We start from the raw sequence: 23,516 nt of genomic DNA, 5'->3' as shown, positions 1-23,516 counted from the left end.
TAGACCTTTAGATAGGTGATCTGCAAATATTTCCTCCCATTCTTTGGGTTGTCTTTCCCTTTTTAAATAATGTCCTTCGATGCACAAATTTTTAATTTTGATGAAGCCCAATTTACCTGGTTTTTTTTCTCTTTCTGCTTATGCTTTTGGAGTTATATCTAAGAATCCATTGCCCAATCCAAAGTCACAAAGATTTACCATCAGTGTTTTCTTCTAAGGTTTATTATTTTAGCTCTTATATTTAGGTCATTGGTCCATTTTTTAAAATATTTTATTTATTTATTCATGAGAGACACAGAGAGATAGAGAGGCAGAGACACAGGCAGAGGGAGAAGCAGGGTCCATGCAGGGAGCCCGACGTGGGACTTGATCCTGGGACCCCAGAATCACGCCCTGAGCCAAAGGCAGACATGCCACTGCTGAGCCACCCAGGTGTCCCAGTCATTGGTCCATTTTGAGTTAATTTTTGTATTTGGTATGAGGTAGGAATCCAGCTGCATTTTTTTGTGTGCAGATATCCAGTTGCCCCAGCACCAACTGTTCAAGAGAGTATTCTTTCCCCCATTTAATGGTCTTGGCACCCTTGTTGAAAATCAATTGGCCATAAAAGTGTAGGTTTATTTCTGGTCTTTCATTCTATTTCATTGTGGTTTTTTTTTTTATTTCATTGGTTTTTATGTCTATCTTAATGCCAATACCACACTGTTTTGATTACTGCAGGTTTGTAGTATTGATTTTTCTTTCAGCCATTATTATCCACATTAGTGGAAGCAGCGGCAGTGGAGTATATTCAAAATACTGAATGATCGAAGGATCAGATGCATTTGATTATGAATTTTCTTAAAATAATTTATTTAGGTTTCATTTCCTATAACAAATAGGATGGATGGGAAATCAGATGGCATTTAGACTCACTCACTGTAAGAGTGGTGATAATTAGACCGAGAGTCCACCCAGGAAGAGACAGCAGAGGGAACACCCCTGCAAAGTCATCGTCACAACAGTATGACAGAGAACAAGCAAGAGCAGCTATAAGGGACCTCTTAGGAGACCTCTGAAGACTTCATGTATACCATCTGTCACTCAAGGTGACTTCCAAGGTTCTGTCATTAAAGCCTCTACCTATTTAAAAAGGACTAGCCAAAAGTTAGGGAACTGAGTGCCACATCCTCAGGACAACCAGAGCTCAGCTCAAATGCCGCCTTCTCCTTAAGTGTCCCTGAGCCTCAGATTAGGCCAGGGTCTTTTTAGACACTTAAAGCACTGTTTAAGTATCATAACTATAGTTAAATTTATATTATATTTAATTGTTGAACTAACTCCCTTGTACCCCAGCTCCCAGCAGGGTACCTAGAGTGTCAACTGAGTAGATAATCAAGTAATATTACTACGTGAGTAAATGGAAGCATGTGTGAATGAATTAGGAGAACCATGCGTATAGCTAGGTTCTGTTGCCCAGCACACATGACAGTGTGAGTACTTGGTCAAAGGCCAGGGGAAGCCCTTGAGAGCAGGGTCTGAGCATGCAACCTTGAGGGGCTGCCTCAGGTAGAAATATATTTAGTCTATGTTCTGAATGCTTGTGTCCCTGCAAAATTCATATATTGAAATCCTAAACCCTCACGGAGGTGATGTCATCAGGATATAGATCCTTTCAGAGGTAATTTTGGACTCTGCTCTCATGATTGCATTTAGCACTCTTATAAAGGAGGCCCCAGAGAGATCCCTTACCCCTTCCACCATGTAAGGTTACAGCGAGAAGGCACTGTCTGTGAACCAGGAAGCAGACTCTAAATAGACATTGAATCTGTCAGTGCTGATCTTGAACTTCCCGGCCTTCAGAACTGTGAGAAATAAATGCCTGCTGTTTATAGCCTGTCTAGTCTCTGGCATTTTGCTATAGCAGCCTGAATGGACTGAGATACTAGAACAGTTTTTTTCTAAAGAGTTTTTGGGAAATATGTTTCTAATATCTGAACAATGTCTATTTTGGCCCAGGAATTTGAGAAAATTATCCTAAAGAAATAGAGCTGCACACAGAAATTTATATATAAGAATTCTCTTTCTTAGCCCTTTGTTCTACTTAGACCTTCAACAGATTGGCTGAGGCCCAACCAAACTGGGGAAGGTAATCTGCTCTACTCAGTTTACCAATGTAAAAGTTGACTTTATCCAGAACACCCTCACAGGGACGCCTGGGTGGCTCAGTGGTTGAGCATCTGCTTTTGGCTCAGTTTGTGATCCTGAGGTCCTGGAATCAAGTCCTGCATCAGGCCCCCTTCAGGGAGCCTGCTTCTTCCTCTGCCTGTGCCTCTGCCTCTCTCCGTGCCTCTCATGAATGAATGAATGAATAAATAAATAATCTTAAAAAAATTCCCTTCACAGACAAACCTACAATAATGTTTAATAGAATAGTTGGATACCCCATGGGCCATTCAAGCTGGCACATAAAATTAACCATCACAGCTACTTTGGGGGCTTTGAACATTTGAGATTCATAGCTGATGTTGTTTGCTCTTGCCTGCTTGGTTTTGGCTGATCATATGAACTTGCCTGGCCACATTTTTATCCATATCATCATCTTTGAGATTATCCACTCTATCTGGCACCACTAAGTATTTGAACCAGGCAAAATTTAAAAGGAAAGCTTAAAGATCTTATTGTCACCTCATATTGTGAATTTAAAACAGAAACCTTCAAGCCTTTAAAGTTTCAATTCCAAATACTTAATTAAGGAATTTCAGTTTCTCAAAGTTGAATAACTACATTAGTAGGGGAAGCATTCTATTTTTAAATGCATGTGTCTGAGTATTATTTAACCTGTGTAGCTTTGCGAGAAATCATTTTTCAGAGAGGGAATGTGATTATCCAGTGTTATGGAAGTCTCCACTCAGAAGTGACTGCTCACACTTGATGACCTACTACAAAATGGCTGGAGGTAGGAACAGCCAGAGAAAGGCAGGCTATTCCAAGGAGCTTGGACTTCTCCTATATGCTGAGATAGGCTCCAGGAGATAAGGAAACAGATGCTCTGGTTCCTTGATCGTTTTTCCCCAGATTAAAAATTGACAGAGCAAGAACACAGATGTTCAGACTCTTAATCCAGTGTTCCTTCTGATTAATATTCTTCAGCAACAACATCCGTTTCAACTGTCCCATCCCAGCTGCCATAGGTTTTTAAACCTAGATGCCCCAGCCAGAAAGACATCTGATTTCTCCAGTACTCAGTAGACCTCTCTGCTTTTTTCTGACCTTGTACCTCCCTCTGCCTCTTTCTCTTTTCCTCTACCCAAGCCTTGACTATTTCTCAAGTTCCAATGCATGACTCCAGCTACTTTCCTTCTCTTTCTCTTACAAGCCTAAAGCTCTATTTTAGCCATAACCCTTTCCTATAATCTGCATGTCTTAATTACCCCCCCCCAAATAAATGAACTTACACTCTTTTTAAAATTTCTTACTGTGTTGGACAACTGTTTGGGGCCGAATGAATTAAATTTGGGAGTAAGACAAATAAAGTCTGGGAAAGAATACAGAATCTGACTACAAACAAAAATTGAAAACAATTCCAAGTCAAAGGTAAAGGACAAGTGAAAGCAAAGCAGTGGGAGCGCTAGACTTGGATAAAGTGGCAAAATCACCCTTGGGATAAATAAGAATTATATAGTGGGTAAGGAGGGAGGGAAAGCTAACGGAAGACCCATAAGGCAAGAATGAGGTATTTTCTACAAGTATTCCCAGAGAAAATTCCAGGGGAGGTGAATGAACATTAAAAATCTGGAGATCAGGGGATCCCTGGGTGGCTCAATGGTTTAGCGCCTGCCTTCAGCCTGGGGCGTGATCCTGGAGTTCCGGGACCGAGTCCCATGTAGGGCTCCCTGTGCGGAGCCTGCTTCTCCCTCTGCCTGTGTCTCTGCCTCTTTCTCTCTGTCTGTCTCATGAATAAATAAATAAAATCTTAAAAAAAAAAAAAATCTGGAGATCAGAGAGCTTGGAGTCAGCAGAGATGGGTTTGAGCCTGGCTCTGCTTCTTTCTCACAAAAGGCAACTCAACCTCTCTTGACACTTAGTTTTGTCATCTGTAAAATGGGTATAATAATACCCCAATTTTTTTTAGGAACTACTTAAGAAAACAAAATGGGATAATGTATATGTAAAAGTGGTTAGTTAGCACAGTGTCTGGCATGTAATACTGGACACATGCTTTCTTATTACTATTCTCCTGAGTGCATTGTGCTCCCACAGAGAAGTGAAGATTCAAGAACTAGAGGTAGAGGACCTTGAGAGATCATTCTAGTGCATCCCTCGCATCACACACATAAAGAAATGAAATGGTATTCAGAGAAGTCGTGAGATTTGTCCCCAGGGCTGGACCATGTCAGGAAGAGTGAGTGCTCCACAAGTACTGAATGAATGAACAAATGATACTGAGTCACACCATCTAGAGGCCACCAATCCCCACAGGACACACAATTCAAGGGATGGGAATAGTTGTTTTTTACAATACTTCTAAATTCTTCCCCTTTATCTCAAATCCTGGGCCATTACCCTACCACTAGTGTTTCAAATAATGGCTTCCCCTGGGGGAAAGAAAAAGAAAGAAAGAAACTTTTCTTTCTTGCTGTCTTGGAAACATATTCATGACAAGATTTTCTGAACAAGGGAAAAAATTATAGCAGTAATCAGCCACAGCTGAGTGATTCCTTGCAATGCAGCCAGACACTTGGTGCTATCAACCAATAAGACTGTATCCAGAGAAGAGGTGGGGGAAACCTCTAAGAAGAACTTTTTAGTTTTGTCTTGGCACGAAATGCTTGGTTCTCTACATGGTTTATTTTAGAATATCCAAAAAGATGCTTGGCTAATATTTTATGACTCAAATATTCTTGCCAGAATCTTTTAGGCCAACCATTAGTTGTCCTTTCTCTTCACTGAAATAATGGTCATATAAGCCTGAAATTAAAAATTCCTCTCCTAGGGAAAAAGTAAAATACTTCACCATGTTAAGAAGCAAGCCCTGCCACAGCTGATACCTGTGCGTTTTCTGTTTAGTATTCTTACAAAACTTGGGATCTAATTTCTCTTTGTTTAGTTGTTAAATGGCTTTAGTCTGGACACCAACTGGAGCCTTTTCACTCTGCTCTCTGCTGGTTGAACTCCCATTGGTTGGGAAGTTGGCCGCACCAATGCTGTTCCAATCTCAAGTCCCAGCAGACAGCTACTGCTGCTGATTGGGGATAGAGAAGTTTTGGTGATCCTAGGAAATTCTCTCCAGCTGCCTCTGGGTGGGTCTCAACCCATGAGCAGGACAGGACAGAGCTGTCTGTGAAGGAAATGAGTTGTCAGTGAGCAATACAAAATGAAAACCAAAGTGTGAGCACCAAGGACTAGCTCAGATCCCTCTTTGCTCCTCCAGGATAGTAAAAAAAAAAAAAAAAAAAAAAAAGAAGAAGAAGAAGAAAGAAAAGAAAGAAAGGAAGGAAGGAAGGAAGGGAGGGAGGGAGGGAGGGAGGAAGGAAGGAAGGAAGGAACGAACGAAATTAGCTCAAGGAGAATTAGCATAGTACTAAGTTCACACTTCCCACTTCTTTACAACATTGTCTCTGGACCAGTTAACTCAGCAACACAGAAAAGAGATATATGTAGGGCCAGACCTTCTGTGACAGCTAGAAATATCTATCTTAGGTAGACATTGCCCAAGTTGTGTTCCTGTACCATTTCCAGCTGTTTCTCTCATTTGAACAACACTGTAACCAATGACTAATGGATAATGTAATGACTTTAGTCATATCCATATATCCTTCATGACCTCCAGGTAACCTCAAAGAAGACTGGCTTAGCGAGTGGAATGAGTGGTTGGAGAGAAAGACAAAGATTTTTCCCAAAACATGGAACATTTTGTTTTATTGCATTCAAATGTGCCACAAGCTTCTAAAATAGCAATACTTCCCAGGACCTGTGCTAAAAAGCCTTGACAGGATTTCAAATACTGTGTCCCCTGTGGTGACAGGAAGAGAGGCCTACTTATTATCCCTCTCATGACCCCATACTTTCCAGTCTAGATGTTCTTCATGGCTACCCCCTCCTCTGCGTTTGCTAACGCACTTCTCCTAGGTACCCTCCCTGGATCGCTTCAGGTAGGAGTGTTTCTTCCTCTTAGGCCCCAGAACACCAAACACCATAGGCCTCAGTTTGAATTTGCATCATCTGCCTTGTATGATAACTACTTATGCACATGTCTAATATTCTTGCCAAGGAACACAGACAGCATCTTATCCATCATGTCCTTTATGGTACAACACAGGGGCTTGGAGCACCGGATGATATAACAACTGTTTGTTAGTAGACTAAGTAGTTGTTGAATAAATTTTTTGTAGAATGTAAATTAAAATTACTAGTTCCAAAGGCGGAGGAAGGAGGTAATCAGTATGGTCATTTGTTAAAGATTACTGTATTTATCTAAAAACATCGGATAGCCAATCATAAAAAAGAAAGTTTCATCTTCCAATGTGAATGAGAAATTAGAATACAAGATTAGTGAAGCCTACAGATGCCAGGAAGGCAAGCATGCATGGCAACTCTGTGCGCTCACTACACAATGACTCAGGGCTGTGATCTGTAGAGGCAGCCTTGGTCCTTCTTAAACTTTATTATTCTTGTTTAGAGTACACTATCCTGTTCTTTTCCTCATCCAATGGCCAAATTACTCACAGCTTCTCCTGTACTATAATGGACATTTATCTCCTTTTTGACTAAGAGAATCACAACCATAATTCTTTCTTATTCCAACACAATGATCCATGAAGCTACTCGGTTTGTCTAGATTAACTGAGCTAGAGGGTGGCTTGCAGCTGGAGCTCTAACCACAGGCTTCACCTAGGTCCAAAGACTTAAGGAGAGTTTTGTGAAGAGTTTATGAAATTTTGTCTGTAAGTCACATCCTAAGATAGGGAACAGAGTAGAAACTGAAAGAAGTATGGTTTTTCAGAAAGCACTAAAATTTTTGTCAAACCTTTTTTCAGGAGTATGAAACATGATCTTCATCCTCTGAGACTCATTTTGCCATCTGATTTTTCAAGATCTAAAAATCATTGCCAGATGTTTCATTTTTTTACTGCTTAACGTAATAAACATCCTAATACAGTTTGCCTACAAAGAGATTGTCTTAAGCAATGGATGCTAATAGTAGGTGTTTGTTGTATTTCTCTATTTTTATTTTCAATATGGCTAGCATGAAGTTACACTCAAACTAATATCATAACAACCATTTAAATTTATATGAGTCCTATCTTACAAGAAATATAAAACAATTTTCATGAATTTTATTTTTTCCCCCAACACAGTTTGAAGTGTGATTCAGAAAAGATATAAAGCATTCCTTTAACAGGGAAACTGAGGCACAAGAACTGATGCAGAAATTGTACGGTGGCTATTCTGATTCATGATTGTTTTTCCACTAGAACTCCTTCTTATTAATGACACTTAAGACCACTTACTGTTTTTTTCAAATAGGAAATGCAACTTTTTTTTTTTTTTTACCATATGCAGTATATAGCACTTTACAATTTTACAAATTACAGTCTGCTGGTATAGAGCCTATTCTTCAGAATTAGTGAGATCAAGGTTCTAATCTCGGCCAGACATTTTTTGTGTGACCTTAGGCGAGTTACTTACTCTGTCTTCATTTTAAGTGATGTGTGGGGCCAGTTAATACCAGCTTGCAAGCACAAACTGTTGAATTTTTAGGCTCTGCAAGCCTGTTGTTAAATTAGATTAGACGCTCCTATGTGGCTCAGTCGATTAAACATCTGACTCTTGGTTACAGCTCAGGTCATGATCTCAGAGTTGTGAGATGGAGCCCTGAGAGTTCAAACCCTGGGAGATGGAGCCCCTCACTCAGTGGGAGGCTGCTTCTCTCCCTCTCTCTCTGCCCCTCCCCCTGCTCATGCTCTCTTTCTCTCTCTCAAATAAATAAATCCCCCCCAAAAAATACAGCCAGATTAAAAAATAAATCATATAAACTTTAAGTAAATTATATCAACAAAGCTAGTGAATACTCAAACTTGTCACTTCCTAATTATCTTATTATGTGTTACTATTACCTATGCTCTTGAGGATATTGTTTATTGTATCTGTATAATGAAAATATTACCTCATGGTATACCATGGTACCTCTCTTCCCAACTCTCTGTTCAATGACTTCTCATTGGAAACTTGAAATAGTTAATGGTGAGAGTATTTACACCATGGAAATGATCAATCATTGAAAATCAGGGCTTTTCCTGCTCTCTGCCAGTTGTTAAATATTTGCCAGCACACCATTTTTCAGTTTCCACATGTCTAAAATGAGAGTTATGATACCCACTTCATATAGTTATTTATAAAGATTAAATGAGATAATAAAATAATAAGGAAAAACCTCAACACCTAGCACCCAGTCAGTACCCAAAAAATGACAGAAATTATTACCATCCATTAAAATACATAATAAAGGAAAATGGAATCAAACAAATATAAATGAATTATAATTTTGAATTTAACTGTCGCCAATAAATTTTGGTACATAATCTGCTTATTTGCAACTGGTGTAGCTGGTCGCACAACTATTACTGTTCCAACTACCTATTGGATAACCTAGCAAAACTGTGCCTCCACTCTCAGTTCTGTGCCAAGGACCAGACATCCACACAGAAAGAAGCACAAGATCCTAAAGCCTAAAAGGACCTCAGAGATCATCTAGCCCAAACGAGCCATTGTGTAGATAAGGGAACTGAGGCAGAAGACCACGTGACTGTCCAGAGTTGCACAAGCGGTGAGGGGGATAGCAAGGACTAGATCCCAGTGCTCCCCACTCCAGGCTGGGGCTCCTTTGCCCATCCCACTGCCTTCTGCTGTGTGAGAGAGAGAAAGAAAGAGAAATTGCTTTCTCCCCTTGCTTCACTTATGCAATCTCTCCGTTCCATTCGGCTAGTACATTCATTCCTGGACGTGGCTCTGTGACTTTCTCCCACCTCTACCGCAATCCCCGGAGGTGAACGAGTAAGGCCTTCCATGATCTTTGCCTCTCTGGAAGGGGAGGTTAGAAGCCCAGGGAGAACTGAAATGACCTTGGAATCTTCTTGTTCGCAGTTTGCACAACCTACCTTTAAGATTCACGGGTCCCAGAGAGACTTAGCAGTACAAGCACTACTGATTAATTATTATCGCACTGAGTCATTTGGACATTTCTGGGATGCTGTCCCTTTTCATTTTTCTTGACTTGTGTCTAGTGACTGAAAAATAACTTATGAAGAAAATACTTTCACCATAGTATTTCATAGTTTCCTAGGCTCGTCTTCCCCTGAATCTAAAGAAATGGCAGGGGTGCCTGGTTGGTTAAGAGTCGGCCTTCAGCTTAGGTCATGACCTTAGGGTCCTGGGATCGAGCCCCACATCAGGCTCCCTCCTCAGCAGGGAGTCCACTTCTCCCTCTCCCTTGGCCCCCAACCCCTGGCTCTTGTGAGCTCTCTCTCTCTCAAATAAAGAAAATCTTTAAACAAAAAACTAAAGAAATGTCAGACTCCACCCTTACCAAGAAAAGACTCTGAGGCTTTGCTCTGACAAGTCGCCAACGCCTTAGCTACTTAACAGACTCCTTGAGCTTCCACCTACAGCATCTGGCTGACCATGCCCTGAAATTGGCTGCTGTTTCTTTCATTTGTTCATTCATTTATTCATTCATCAAACATTGATCACAGTCCCTCTTCATGCAAGGTACTGTATTATGTGCTAAGGAGGCAGATACACAGGTCAACAAGGCAGCATCCTGGCCATCAAGGAGCCCACAATGGGGAAAATAGACAAATAAGCAGACCACTGAACACCTAGAGAATGCTTAGTGGAAGTACGATTATAGAACACACAAGAATCCTAACAAGAGGTTGGTGAGAGCTTCCTAGAGAAGACTGTGACTGAACGAAGCCTCAGAGATCTAGAACAGTTAACTTGGTGAATGGGAGAAAGGGTCAGCATGAGGGTGTCTAAACAGAGGGCAAAGGGTGAGCCTAGTAAAACAACAGGCTGGAAATGAAGAACAGGGGAGGCAGAGGAGCAGAAGCTCCTATTACAAGTTCTCTAACTGTTGTTGCTGTTTTTTTTTAAGATTTTATTTATTTATTTATGATAGAGAAAGAGAGAGAGAGGCAGAGACACAGGCAGAGGGAGAAGCAGGCCCCATGCCGGGAGCCTGACGCGGGACTCGATCCCGGGACTCCAGGATCATGCCCTGGGCCAAAGGCAGGCACCAAACCACTGAGCCACCCAGGGATCCCCCTGTTGTTGCTGTTTTTTAAAAGATTTTATTTATTTATTTGAGAGACATTCAGCGAGCGAGAGAGAGAGTGAGCGAGCATGCACACGCAAGCCAGAGGAAAGGGAGAAGCAGACTCCCTATGGAGCAAGGAGCCTGACACGGGGCTCAATCCCAGGACCCTGGAACCATGACCTCAGCCAAAGGCAGACACTCAACTGACTGAGCCACCCAGGTGCCCCCTAACTCTCTGGTTTAATTCTCTTAAATCTGAATATATAAATGGGAACCTCGGCCTTCATCTGGCTCCTTCTTTCACCCCATGTTCAGAGTTGTTGGTTTTCCAGGAATTTCGATTTCAGCCTGAGACTGGCTACAGCCCTAGCCTTCCTTCCCAGCATTGCTGCAGTCATTTCATGCTGGGCTTCCTACACAGTGTCATAACCCACTGCTACACACAGTTGGGGATACATAAATCTGTAGGGGAAGTGGCCACCCAAAGATCATATCCACAGGAGTATCCTTGCAAGAGCAGAGGATAAAGGGAAAGCCTAACCAGGAATCACTGCCGTCCTAATTGGGATTTCCTCATCGACAGCTAGGAAAGCTTTGTGTTCTCCACAAAAGCTCTTCACCCTACCCATATTTTTCTATTTTGAGATTCTGAAAGAAACAAGAACTTTTGAAGAGTGCTAAAGTTACTAGGGAACCAATGTAGGCATCTTTGGAGCATTTTAGCTCATACCTTGTTATCCATTTACTCACTTATGGGGATGTGTGGGAAAAGACCCAGGAGATGAGGAAGGTAGCCACCCAGAGAGCTCAGGAGGAGGATTCTGGGCAAGAAAGATGGCCAGTGCCAACCCCCTCCAAGGCAAGGGCTCGTGTGCCAAGGGAACGGGAACAGCAAGGCAGCCAGTGTGACTGGAGCAGAGTTGGTAAGGGGGAGGTAGTACGAATTCATGCCACAGGGGCAGTTGCAGGAGAAGACAGAGAATGTAAGGTCATGAAGGTCCCGCTGAGGTCTTTCTTTTATTGAGTAAATGGGATGCCTCCCCAGGTATTTGAGAAGAGGGAGGACATTGACTTGTTTTTTTTTTTTTTTTTCAAGATTTTGTTTATTTATTCATGAGAGAGAGAGAGAGAGGCAGAGACACAGGCAGAGGGAGAAGTAGGCTCCATGCAGGGAGCCTGACGTGGGACTCGATCCCAGGACCCTGGGATCATGACCTGAGCCAAAGGCAGACGCTCAACCGCTGAGCCACCCAGGCGCCCCTGACTTTGGTATTATTTATTTTTTATTTTTTATTTTTCCGACTTGGGTTTTAAAAGTATCACTCTAGATGCTGAGTTGAGAGCAGACTTATAGGAGGCAGAAGTGAAAGCAGAGAAACCAGTTAGGGGCCCATGACATTTATGTAGACAAGAGATGCTGGTGACCTGGGCTGGGAGCTGCGGAGGTTGTGAGGAAGAGTTAGATCCCAGGTAGTTCTGAAGTAACAGCATCCTGGCTTTCCTGGCAGAGTGATGTGCAGTAAGAGAAAGAGAAAAGTCCAAGATAACAGACTAGTGAGCTAGATCTGCTGTAACAAAGTACCACAAACTGGGTGCCTTAAATAACAGAAATGTGTCATCCTACCGCTCTGGAGGCTAAGACTCCAAGATCAAGGTGTCAGCACGGTTGGTTCCTTCTGAGGTTGCTTCCTTTAATGCGAGGGAAGAGGGAAGGATATGGTCCAGGCCTCTTGGCTTGGCTTGTAGATGGCTGTTTTCATGTTCACGTGGCACTGTTCTGTATGAGTACATCTGTGTCCCAATGTCCCCTTTTTTATTAAGGACGTCATTTATATTGGATTAGGGCCATCCTAATGACTTCATCCTAGCTAATTACATCTGGAACAACCCTATTTCCAAGAAAGGAGGTTCTAGGGATTGAGGACTTCAATATATGAATGTAGAGGGTTACAATTCAAGATGTAACAGGTGACTCTAAGATTTTTGGCCCAAGGAACTGTAAATGTGGAGCATCTGTCCTTAAGTGACACGGGGAAGGTTGAAGGTGGAACAAGGAGTTATTTTTTAGAGCAGGGATTTTTTTTAATAGGAGTCTGAAATTTGAGAAGGAAGTCTGTGTTGGAGATACCTATCATATATATGTGTCTGTATATATATATCACATATTACTTCTATAAATATAGATTACTTCTATATCATCTTATATGCATACATAGGCTCCTACAAGCATATATACATGTATATGTCTGTAAACACACTCCTATAGACATATATTATGTATATATGTATGTATATATGTGTGAGTGAGCATCTCTGTGTGTGTGTATATATACATATATATATTTGCTTATTATTGTAGGTGATATTTAAAGCCATGATCACCAGGGGAGTAGGTATAGGCTGAGAAGAAAAATGGACCAAGCACTGAACCCTGGGGCTCTCTGTGATTCAGGGTTTGGAGAGAAGAAGAGGTACTTTAGAGAGTCAACTTTAGAAATATTGTCAGAAATATTGTCAGATATATAGCACAGCATCATGCAGGAGAATTAAAACATATACACACAGAACCACAATATAAGAACTCAAGACTACATTCTTACATAGGTATCCCCTGCTTTTTGAAAGCTCATTGGGCTACTTCACTTTTACAAAAAGACCTCCATTAGTACCTATTTTCACTAGCCAAAAGAAATCCAAAGAGGATTTTGCAGTGAGCCATTACAGAGACAGCAGGCACCGCAGACAGTCCGAGTGGCATCTTCCCTGGGAGCTCAGCACCCCAGCATCAAGCCGCCACTGGTCTCAACTGGGTCTCAGAGCAGCTGTGCTTTATCTCTATTTATTTTGTGCATCCATTAGCAAGACATGTCCCTAAATGTCAGAAAACCTAAGAAAGATTAGTTTTAGGGTCTGGGAGCACTCAAGGATGTTTCCGTATGAATTAGTGGTTACTGGTTGTTTACTTTATGCCATTTCTGCTTAAGAAAAGTTTCATAGGAACATGGTACTTTTAGACAGCAGAGGAAACCTGTATGTCTATAAGAACATATATGAAATCACATAAAACAAATTAGAGGGTTTGTTTGTGTAGGGGGAGGAGAACGGGAGTGGGAAATGTGGGTAAAAGGAAATCAATAAAACAGGAGAGTGGCCTTACATGGGCTGATGAAAGTCCATGAACTGAGGAATACGAGTAAATCTGTTCCTGGTGCCTGGGTCCCAAAATAGGTAAAATAAAATAAAGTAAATCTAACTAATGAAATAAAAATTCCCAGTTATGTTTCTTCCTCTGAGTACTTTTTCTCCCCTGCACAAAATGGCAGAGAAAACAGTAATTTTTTAAAAGATTGATTTTATTATTTATTTATTTATTTATTTATTTATTTATTTGAGACACAGAGAGAGAGGCAGAGACACAGGCAGAGGGAGAAGCAGGCTCCATGAAGGAAGCCCGATGCAGGACTCGATCCCAGGACCCTGGGGTCATGCCCTGAGCCAAAGGCAGGTGCTCAACCGCTGAGCCACCCAGGTGTCCAAAAACCATATTTGAAATCCCTTCTTCTGGGTCACCTGGGTGTCTCAGTTGGTTAAGGTCTGCCTTTGGTTCAAGACATGATTCTGGGGCCCGGGGATGGAGCCCCACATTAGGCTCCTGCTCAGCAGTCTGCCTGCCTCTCCCTCTGCTCATGCACTCCTTACTCATTAACTCATTCTCTCTCTCTCTCTCTAAGAAGTATGTAAAAATCTTAAAAAATAAAAAATAAATCCCCTCTTCTTAATTTCTTTTAGTGAAAGTGGTCACCAATAGATAGGTTCTGAATGCTTGATAAAAGATATTTGAAAAGAGAAAAGTTCAATGAAACCTACTTAATGTGGAAGTGGATATAAGATAATTTAAATATTTACTGGTAATTTCTGAGAAGGGAAGAGTACTTACCAGGATAGAAACCCACTTTAGGTTTGAATGTGGTTCTCCTACCTCTCTTGATAATACTGCTGCTATGAAAATAAATCTTGTGGGTAAATATAGGAAGTAGGTGTGGAGAGCCATAGCCTTAGCTTTCCAAGAGGAATCATATCTATATGAGGTTTTTTTTTTTTAAAAAAAGATCTTATTCATTTATTCATGAGAAACACACACACACACACAGAGAGAAAGAGAGAGAGAGAGAGGCAGAGACACAGGCAGAGGGAGAAGCAGGCTCCATGCCGGGAGCCCGATGTGGGACTTGATCCCGGGACTCCAGGATCACACCCTGGGCCAAAGGCAGGCACTAAACCGCTGGGCCACCCAGGGATCCCCAAGTTTTTTAAATTATAAAAATTTCATTAGGATTGACACAGCCAATTTAGGAAACCAACAGAATTAACACAAACCAAGCTTACACATGCTTCATGACCCAGACATTCAGCTCCATGTGTATACCCAACACAAGTGTCTGATATGTACACAAATGATAAAGGGACAACAAATTAGTCTAGACTTACACTCTCCAGGCCTTGCAACCTCAGGAAAACAGAATTTATTTTTCCCAATGTTGAATATCTAGAAGGATTCTAAATGGTTCTGGTAGGGTCATCCTCCTTTCCTGGAAAAATCACAGCCACTGCAGATGCAATTAAGGATTGTCTAGACCTGGGCCAAATGACTCAGTACCCATAGAAAAATCCTAATGGTTACTAAACATTTACTATGTGAAGCCACGTTCTATTTTTTTTAAAGGATTTTATTTATTCATGAGAGACACAGAGAGAGAGGCAGAGACACAGGCAGAGGGAGAAGCAGGCTCCCTGCAGGGAGCCTGGAGTGGGACTCGATCCCGGGACTGTGGGATCATGCCCTGAGCCGAAGGCAGATGCTTAACCACTGAGCCACCCAGGCATCCCTGAAGCACTGTTCCAAGCATGTTTTTTTTTTTTTGATTTGTCCATAGTTTTTTTATTGATACTTTATCAGTGTTACGGAAAAGTATTGAGGATGTAGAAAGGAAAGCCATGCATACAAGGGAATGCAGCATCACTTTAGATCTCAGGAAAGTGAGCATCTGGTGGGTCTTTTGGGGAAATTGGGAAAGAGGAAATCCAATAAAGAGAAAGACCAACGTAGAGACAAAAGAAAGACTAAGAAATGTAACATCTTCCTGGAACCATAATAGAGAGGCTAAACTAGGTCTTCATTCTTTTTCATGGACCATATAGTCTCTGGGAAAAGAGAGGTGGGAAAAACTAATTCTTCAGAGAATTACTAGTTCACAGAATGAATGAGTAGAATTAGAGAGCCATTGACAAATGTGAGGAAATAGCTGTGTTTAGGTTTTGGCAGGTGGGCAGGGAGTGGTAATAATATCATAGGGCTGCCATTTAATGAATCACAACTATTACATGCCAGAGACCACGTTTCGCCCTTTACAGAGTGATTCTTAAGGATTGCAGCAACCCCATGAGGTAGGTATCATCATTATTGTTATCATCATCATTAGCATTCCAATCTTATAGAGGAGGACACTGGACTACAGATTAAGAAGCTTATCCTGTCCCAGCAAGTGGCAGGGTTGGGAAAAGGACCAAAGCCTGCCAGGCTCTGAAGCCAAAGTGCTTTACATATCCCTACTTCTCCATGCTGCAAATTTCAAAGGGGTCGGGTGAGGGTGACTTGGGAGTTTACAAGTTCCCAGTGAAGTTAAAGAACAATAAGATTCAGATCTGAGCAAGATAACTTCTAAATTTCACAGAATTATTGGATCTTGCCCCTAGAATTTCCAGGGAATGGAGAGAAAATGAGAAAGAACCAGTGAAGATGGTGGGAGGTAATTTTGATTGGGGGATTTCTTTGAGGAAGGGACCTGGAAAGGAAGAGTCAGGCCCTGCGGTGGATCCTAGACAGCAATCCGGTAGTTGGGATGGACCTGGGGCCTGACGTCGCAGACCATGCCAAGAAGCTGGGCCAGGACGCGTTCACGGTTTCTCTGCTGGGAGCTCTGCATGCCCTGCATCTGGCGTCTGGTAGCCTGTTCCACCTCAGCCGACAGGTTCCCCTGGGAGCCCGTGGCCGCCTGTTGCTTGCTCTGGAACTCCTGCTCTCGTTCTCTGCGGTACAGCTCCACCTCCATCTGTGCCTTCTCCTTTGCCTGCTTCAGATGCCGGGCTTTCCTCTTTCTGGCATCTGCCACCTTCTCAGCCGCCCGTTTCTCAGCTTGCAGGAGCTGCTGGATACCCTGGGACTGACTGGCCATTTCTGTGATTATGGCTGATGCTGTTTTGGATGTTACCGAGGTACCAGATGGCTCCCCCCACCACCACTACACTGTTCCAAGCATGTTATATGTGTCAATCATTTCATTTACACAACACACGTATGAGGTAGTTATATGTGTCTATCTCAGAGATACAGAACCTGGGGTATACAGAAAGCTTGGGAAACCTGCCCCAGTCTCATAAGTAGTAAATGGCAAACTCAGGATTAAAATGCAAGTGCCCCAGAACCCATGCTCCCAAATACTATCATGTACTGCTCTCGAGGCAGAGCCACAAGAGAAAGAAGTGGTTCCCGAAGCAGAGTATGAGGTGTAAAGGAAAAACTACCAACATTTCATAAAATAGTTCATTAGTATCACTTAATTAACTAGATGTTAATCCAGATATTCAATAAGCATCTGATAAATGTCTACCATGAGCTAGACCATCACACATCATTCTTCAGAGCACAGAATAAGATGGACCCATTCACTGTCACCAAATGTCTCCCTGACCGTAGATCACAAAGGACCGCTTTCTTCAAATAATAAAACTACTTTATCTGCAAAAAGTCTTCCCAAATTGTACTTAAGTATAGTTTTTCAAAAATTGTTTTATGGCATAAGCTTATAACTTTGAGCAAATAGTAAATATAGAAGCAGATATATTAAATGTGTTCAACTGATTCAATCAGAATTTTTTGTTGGGTGAATGTAGATTGTTTTTTTTCTTTCTTCTTCTGAAAATAGTATAATGAAAATGTGGCACTCTGGATCTGAAAGAAACTTTTTCATTAATTTGAAAAATATTTTAATAATGGCAGCCTGTTGGGAAAAATGCTGTTATCTAACAAGTATTTATTAAGTGCCTGGGTATGGTTTAACCTTACAAGTAATCAGAGAAATATAAATTAAAACATAAAATATCATGTTCAATGTCAAATTGGCTAATGTTTTTTTTTACATATTATTCTTATGAAGATACCAGACATTACTTTACGTTTATGGTAAGTTCTATTGACAACCTTTGTGGAGCATGGATGACCTTAAAAATAACTATATCCTCTGACCATTTCACTTCTCAAAATTCATACCAAAAAATTGCCTAGACATATGGAAATATATGGTTATGAGAATTTCCCTCACAGGTTATTGATGATAGAAGAAAATGGTAGGCCACTAATGAATGTTTTTTTTTTTTTTCCACTAATGAATGGTTAAACACATGTTGGTATTTTGATACGATGGAATACTACATAGCTATTAAAGGTAAGTTATAGAAAATATTTAACAGGGAGATGTTAACTTTATGGAATAATAAAAGATATGTGTACGATATAATCCACTTCAGTTTTAAAGAAGTATAGCTGTACATAGATGAAAAGACCAGAAAGCCTTATCCTGAAACGTTAACAGTGTTTGTTATTTCTGGGTGGTGAATTTCAGATAATTTAAATTTTTTTGCTTCTTATTTCTTGTGCTTTTGTGTTTCATGTGTAAAAAGAGAAAAAAAGCAAAGGTTTTAAAAAGTGAAAAAAGAAAGCTCAAAGTGATAAGTGTATGATTAGAGGTTTGCAGTGTGTAGTGAAAGAAGAGCTCACTAGAGTGTGGCTCTATCCTGATTCAAGGCCAAGCAGGCAGAGGCTTTTTTGAGAAGAAACTGAACAGAGGGATCACTTCAACCACATTAAAGATGATGACATGCAAGTGCATGTGCAAGTGCTGGTCTTCATTAGGAAATCAGTCCCGTCACTGAACACACCTACACTGTTTATCCAATCCCCCCAAAATGCAGAGTATTTCTAAAACATGTGTAATTGATTTTCACTTTTCTTTGCAGTTCTCCACCATGCATTTTTTTTTTCTGACAAGTATCGTTAAAATACTTTCCCAGTATTGTATAAACACATCTTTCCTTTTTTGGGGAGCAGCCACAACCACATTAAAGTTTAACCCTTGACACTGAGGGGGCACTTGATGGGATGAGCACTGGGTGTTATGCTATATGTTGGCAAATCGAACTCCAATAAAAAAATATATACAGAAAAAAAATTTAGCGCTCGACATACTTCACATATGTTAATCCAGAGCTCCTGGGAGACAGGATGCTGTTTTACTCATCACAGTATGCACAGTATGTGCACAGTATTCAGCAGGCACTTGGTTAACACCAGCGGAAAGCAGGTAGGTGTGAGCTTCTATTCTCAAGTCTTCTTCTTTTATTAGGACCTTTCTTCTTGGGCAGATGTATTACACATGACTTCATAGTGCAAAATCCCAAACTTACAAAAAGAAAATAGATTTTCGTTTCCAAGTGGAAAACCTGAGAAATGTGTGGATCATCAGTTTTCCTTCTTTGAAACCATTTTTGTACCATCGTATCAATACAAGTAGGCCTGGAAGAGTGACACTGTCCTCACACCCAGAGCTGGGGAAGTGAACAGAGCCTCCTCATAGAATTTCAAAAATCCCTCTGAAGCAGTAACATCCAAGCTTCACCCATTCTTCCTGCATCTAGGGCAGCAGTCATTTTAGAGATATCTGGGGTTCATAACAAGCTCATTTCTTACTCCCCAGTGGGCCTAAAGGGGCTCGGTTTCAAATGGCACAATTTCCAGTGACTGAAACAGTGTCTGACACCTGGGGTTACATCTCGGTTGAATTATGAAATACACAGATGGGAGTGGAAGGTGGATGAACGAAAGAAACTTAACTCTATTTGCATAGTGATGTGAAATCCTAACTTCATGGTGGTTTGAGACTTACAGATTAAGGGACAATCAGGAAAAGAAATCTACTCTTTATACATTCAGACCAAACTTAAATACCCGCTGAGGACAGGCAGGGGAGGCAGTGGCATGAGAGGCCTATGGGCATGTGCGGATCCTACTGAGTGGAGGCGAGGCCAGCATTCCATTTCAAGGGGGTAAGGGCAACTTGGTGCTGGCCCTTTGTAGCCATATGGCAATGCAGGCCCAATTTTGCTGGTTTTACCAGTTTTTTAAGAGAAACTTAAAGTCTAGATTTCTTTATCAAAACTCCAAAATTTTAAATGTTGGCTCAAAATTTAAAAATAGATCAACTCTTGTCTGTGTGTTTTGTGTGTTTATCTGGCCAGAGGCACATTGATTTGCAACCTCTCGTTTTGACTTTACTGTGTCTGAGAATATTTATCCCTAGGACATGTGCATGTGTGTTTGTGTGTCTGTGTATGAGTTGTATGTTGTTGCTACCTTGTGAAAATCATTACCTTGTGGGAACTGAGAAGAACAAGGAGGTAAGCTACACTGTGGCGAGGGTTTTTAAGCACTGGGTGAGCTGGTGGAAAAATCTTGGAGGATGCATCTTTAGAGAGATGTGTCATGCACATTGAGTTATCCCTGACCTTGCAAATATTTTTCTCTGTGATTAGGCCCTTTGTGTTTGCTAAACGACACCCAGAGTGAGAGTAAGCATCTACCCTCCCACAGACACTGGGAGATACCAGTACTATTTCCCCTAATGCTTATGTACCAAAGGATGGCTCCCGGGCCCTTGAGGAAGACATTCCTGGGTCGTAAAACCTGCAAGAAGCTTTTAATGAGGTTTCTATCTATCTCAAAGAGAGCAAAGAAAGAATGTACAGTTGCAAGTTTTCTAAAATAAATGCTTGGGGCGCCTGAGTGGCTCAGTCGGTTAAGCATCTGCCTTGGGCTCAGGTCATGATCTGAGGGTCCTGGGCTCAGTCTCTCTCTCCCTCTCAAATAAACAAATAAAATCTTTAAAACAAAAATGCCCTAAGAAAAGGGCGGTCAGGGGCTAGAGTCAGGAAAAGCCTGTCTCAAGTTTAGTTAAGCTGAAGAGAATGTTAAGTCCATGTCGGTCATGGAGTGATAGTAGATGTTGATGGTTAGCAAGCTACACATCAGAACATCAGAAATAAATGTAAATTCTAGATATTCCACCCCGAACTAGAAGCCCTCCTAGCCTTTCCCCTGCCTCCTCCAACCCGCCCAGTGCCTAGGGAAGCATGGAATGCCAGTGATGTGAGTAGCTAAGCTCTACCCACTCAAGAACTTGGAGAAGGAACTGGTACTAGGCTGGTATTCGCTCCAGAGCACTGCCTGTCTACATCTGTACCAGCAGGTGCTCCTAACTCGCACCAGCACTAAGGGCCTTCACTGGGTGTGCAACCTGGGGAGCCATGGTCTCTTCATTTCTAAAATGGATGTAATAAATACACACTATATAGCACTTGTATGAGGAGTGATACTGATGTGTGTAAAGCACTCAACATGGTGCCCAGCGTATAGTGACAGCTCAGTAAATGAGAACTCTCAGTGTCGCAGCCAGTTCTCAGCTGTGCCATTACATTATTTTCATAGAAGGACGAACATACTATGATACTAATATTAACAAAATACACAGAGAGGTAGAAGAAAAGAAGTTAAAAGGGCCACTACTTAAATCTGCCCAAATAGAGCAGAAGAAACTACCATTGAGGTAGTAACTCATCCCAAAGTGCCATGGCCTACCCTGCCACAGCTCCACCCTATTTTCTACCCAATTTTCCTTCACCTTGTTCCCCCAGACTTCAATTTATTTCCCCATGTAGATCTCCAATCTCCACGTTACTTAGCCCAAGGATATAATGCATTTTTAAAAATTACAATCTTTGTTGTATTTCCTTGGCTACATTGAGCCCTTCCAGCATTTTACCCAGTGCTATTTATTTTTGGAAAGCCCACGTGGGTGCTAATTGACTTTTCAGGAAGTGCTTTGCAAATTCTCCCCTCCCCAAAAGGCTTTTCCTTTGTTTGTATCTTGGTAGCAATTCTAAAGTTTTCAACATTTGGACTCTGGTATCATAATTGTGCTCAAAGTATCTACACAGAAGTGGTCTGTTTCATCATCCAATGAGCTCGGCCCGTGTGTGGATGTGACACTCCAGTGGAAGGAAGCCAGGAGCCTATAGTAACGATCCTGGGGAAAATTTAAGCAGCTGTGGCTGTGTAATTCAAAACCTCTGAAAAGTGTGCTGCAGTCCGTGCACAGCATTAGTATAACATGAGGGCTGGATGTAGCCCGGCCCCCGGAGGACTTCCTCGCCTGCTGCAGGAAAGAGAAGGCTGAGAGACAAACCTGGGTGCAGCCGGAAAGGTCCAAATAGATGAGCTTGTGGCATCCATTCCCTAAATTCAGGTACCGTAAACCTTTGTCTGTGAACTTTCTGCAGTAAGCCAAACTAAGATTCTGTAGGTTTGGGAAGTACCTGAAAAGACAGAGGCGAGAGAAGAGAGGAAGGAAAGGGACTCTGCTTGAATCGTTTTCCACATCTTTCTTAAGCCACTTATGACAAAGAGAAGTAAAACTATAAATTAATCTTTTCTCCTTGCAGATTTTCAGCAGTTGAGCCTAATTAATTCTCCTACCGTTAGGTGAAGGAGCTTGGAGTGGCATATCAAATAATGCATAATGCTACTTTAAATGAAAATACAGATTTGCCTAGATTTTTTATAAGGCTAATTGGGGGAGAGCTCTGGGGGTGGGGGATGTTTGTGCATTTATATGGTGTGGATGTTAGTGTTTGAAACCAAAATTACAGAGTTTGCAGTATTGTTGCATTTAGATTTTCTTTTTGGAGCACCAAAACAATGTGCAAATGTCTAGATGGACAAACCCTTTGTAAACATTTAAATGGCAATTAACTGTTGCATGACAGTGAGGATTTGGGGCAGAAAGGAGGCAAAGTTAAACATAACAAGCTCCTAAAGCGGACATGGTAAGCAAATGGTTGTTTAAAAAAAAACCCATTTGAATATGTATGATTTTGTAAGTGTTTCATTATCACGGTTAAAGAAAGACTAATTGATACAAAGAGCTTAAAAATGGGTTAAAACGAACAATCTGCAAATGAGTTGAGCAACACATGAAGGGAATAAAACCGACATCAGAGACTATTAATCTCACTGGAGTTCAAACAGATTAAATATGGCATTACCACCATGACCAAAATGATTGCTTCCAGAAAAAAAGGAGGGTAATTAAGATGAGCCTGTACTACCGTGCAGGGGCTTACGGTTTGAGGACATTCTGTGGACAATTTTCCAAGCCTTCCTAAGCCTGGCATTTTTTAGAAGTGCAAGAACTCCCACTATTGCTCGCTCTTGTAATGGAATTAACAACATACTCTTGGTTTGTGATCTGCAACAGTTTAACAGCAAATTGGAAAGCAAAAAGAACAAAAAGTGGGAAGATGATGCATCTCCGTCCCTCAAAAGCCCACAAATGACAAGTAAAATTTACTTTCACATAAATGGGAAATAAGATACGCAAACATTGACAGTTAATCAGATTTATTCCTAAAATTTGAAAACACATCTATATGATATGTAATGATTCCCATTCCATAGTGACTTATTTGATGCAGAACACACATTCCCCTCTAGCAATGTCCATGAAACTCAACAGAACAAAGGGGGACGCCATCTGGGTTCCCCAGTGGCTGTGGGCAGGGCCATGGAGCAGAAAGCAGCACTAACATCCCAAGGACACGTCCCCTCTCCTGGGGCCCCTGAGTTAGCCAAGAGCTATGCTAAAGTTCTGGAACGCTTTATCTTCCTCTCCTTGGAGTGTACCCTTGTGATTCAACTGAGTAAAGTACAGTTTTCTTGGGGGTGTGTGGGAGGTTGTCATTGCTAACAAGCCTTTAGCTCTCTAATTTGGAGAAAGGAATAGTAAGGCTGACAGCACGACACAATGGAAAATACACAAGGATTTGGAATCTGACCAAACTGGATTCAGATTTCAGCCCTGACACTTACTGCAACTTCCCTAACCTCTCAGAGATTATTTCTGCATCTGTTAAGTGGAGATTATATTACTTTGTCTCTCTCCTTTTTTTTTTTTTTAAACCCTGACCAGCTTTCTTGAATCCCAGTTTTCTCGTCTGTAACATGGATGTAATTCTATCTGCTTTCCTTTTAGAGGTATGACAAATACAT

The 23,516-nt window shown here is 41.4% G+C and overlaps 3 protein-coding genes across 11 annotated transcripts in view; 1 reads left to right on the top strand and 2 right to left on the bottom strand.

Moving 5' to 3' along the window:
* The window catches only part of FBXL13 (F-box and leucine rich repeat protein 13), a 204,400-nt gene that overhangs the window by 70,536 nt on the left and 110,348 nt on the right, over positions 1–23,516 (bottom strand). For all 9 annotated transcript variants that reach the window (XM_038562793.1, XM_038562790.1, XM_038562794.1 and 6 more), the window contains one exon: positions 21,655–21,784. In XM_038562793.1, the coding sequence (XP_038418721.1) occupies positions 21,655–21,784 (130 nt within the window). The remainder of the gene's footprint in view (positions 1–21,654; positions 21,785–23,516) is intronic.
* Positions 15,219–16,619, bottom strand: LOC111090910 (V-type proton ATPase subunit G 1-like). The gene has a single exon (XM_038562808.1). The coding sequence runs from the start codon at positions 16,531–16,533 to the stop codon at positions 16,177–16,179; it is 357 nt and encodes a 118-aa protein (XP_038418736.1). The 5' UTR covers positions 16,534–16,619; the 3' UTR covers positions 15,219–16,176.
* LRRC17 (leucine rich repeat containing 17) overlaps positions 21,340–23,516 on the top strand; it is a 29,157-nt gene continuing 26,980 nt past the window's right edge. Inside the window, exon 1 of the mRNA XM_038562800.1 lies at positions 21,340–21,714. The gene's annotated coding sequence lies outside the window, so the exon portion shown is untranslated. The remainder of the gene's footprint in view (positions 21,715–23,516) is intronic.

The sequence above is a fragment of the Canis lupus genome, chromosome 18, assembly GCF_011100685.1.
Source record: "Canis lupus familiaris isolate Mischka breed German Shepherd chromosome 18, alternate assembly UU_Cfam_GSD_1.0, whole genome shotgun sequence".
NCBI lineage: Eukaryota > Metazoa > Chordata > Mammalia > Carnivora > Canidae > Canis > Canis lupus.
The sequence above is the reverse complement of the archived record's forward strand: the minus strand, read 5'-3'. Positions and strand labels throughout refer to the sequence as shown.

Coding starts and splice junctions, on each gene's coding strand:
- LOC111090910 (XM_038562808.1), bottom strand. CDS start 16,533: ATGGCCAGTCAGTCCCAGGGTATCCAGCAGCTCCTGCAAGCTGAGAAA.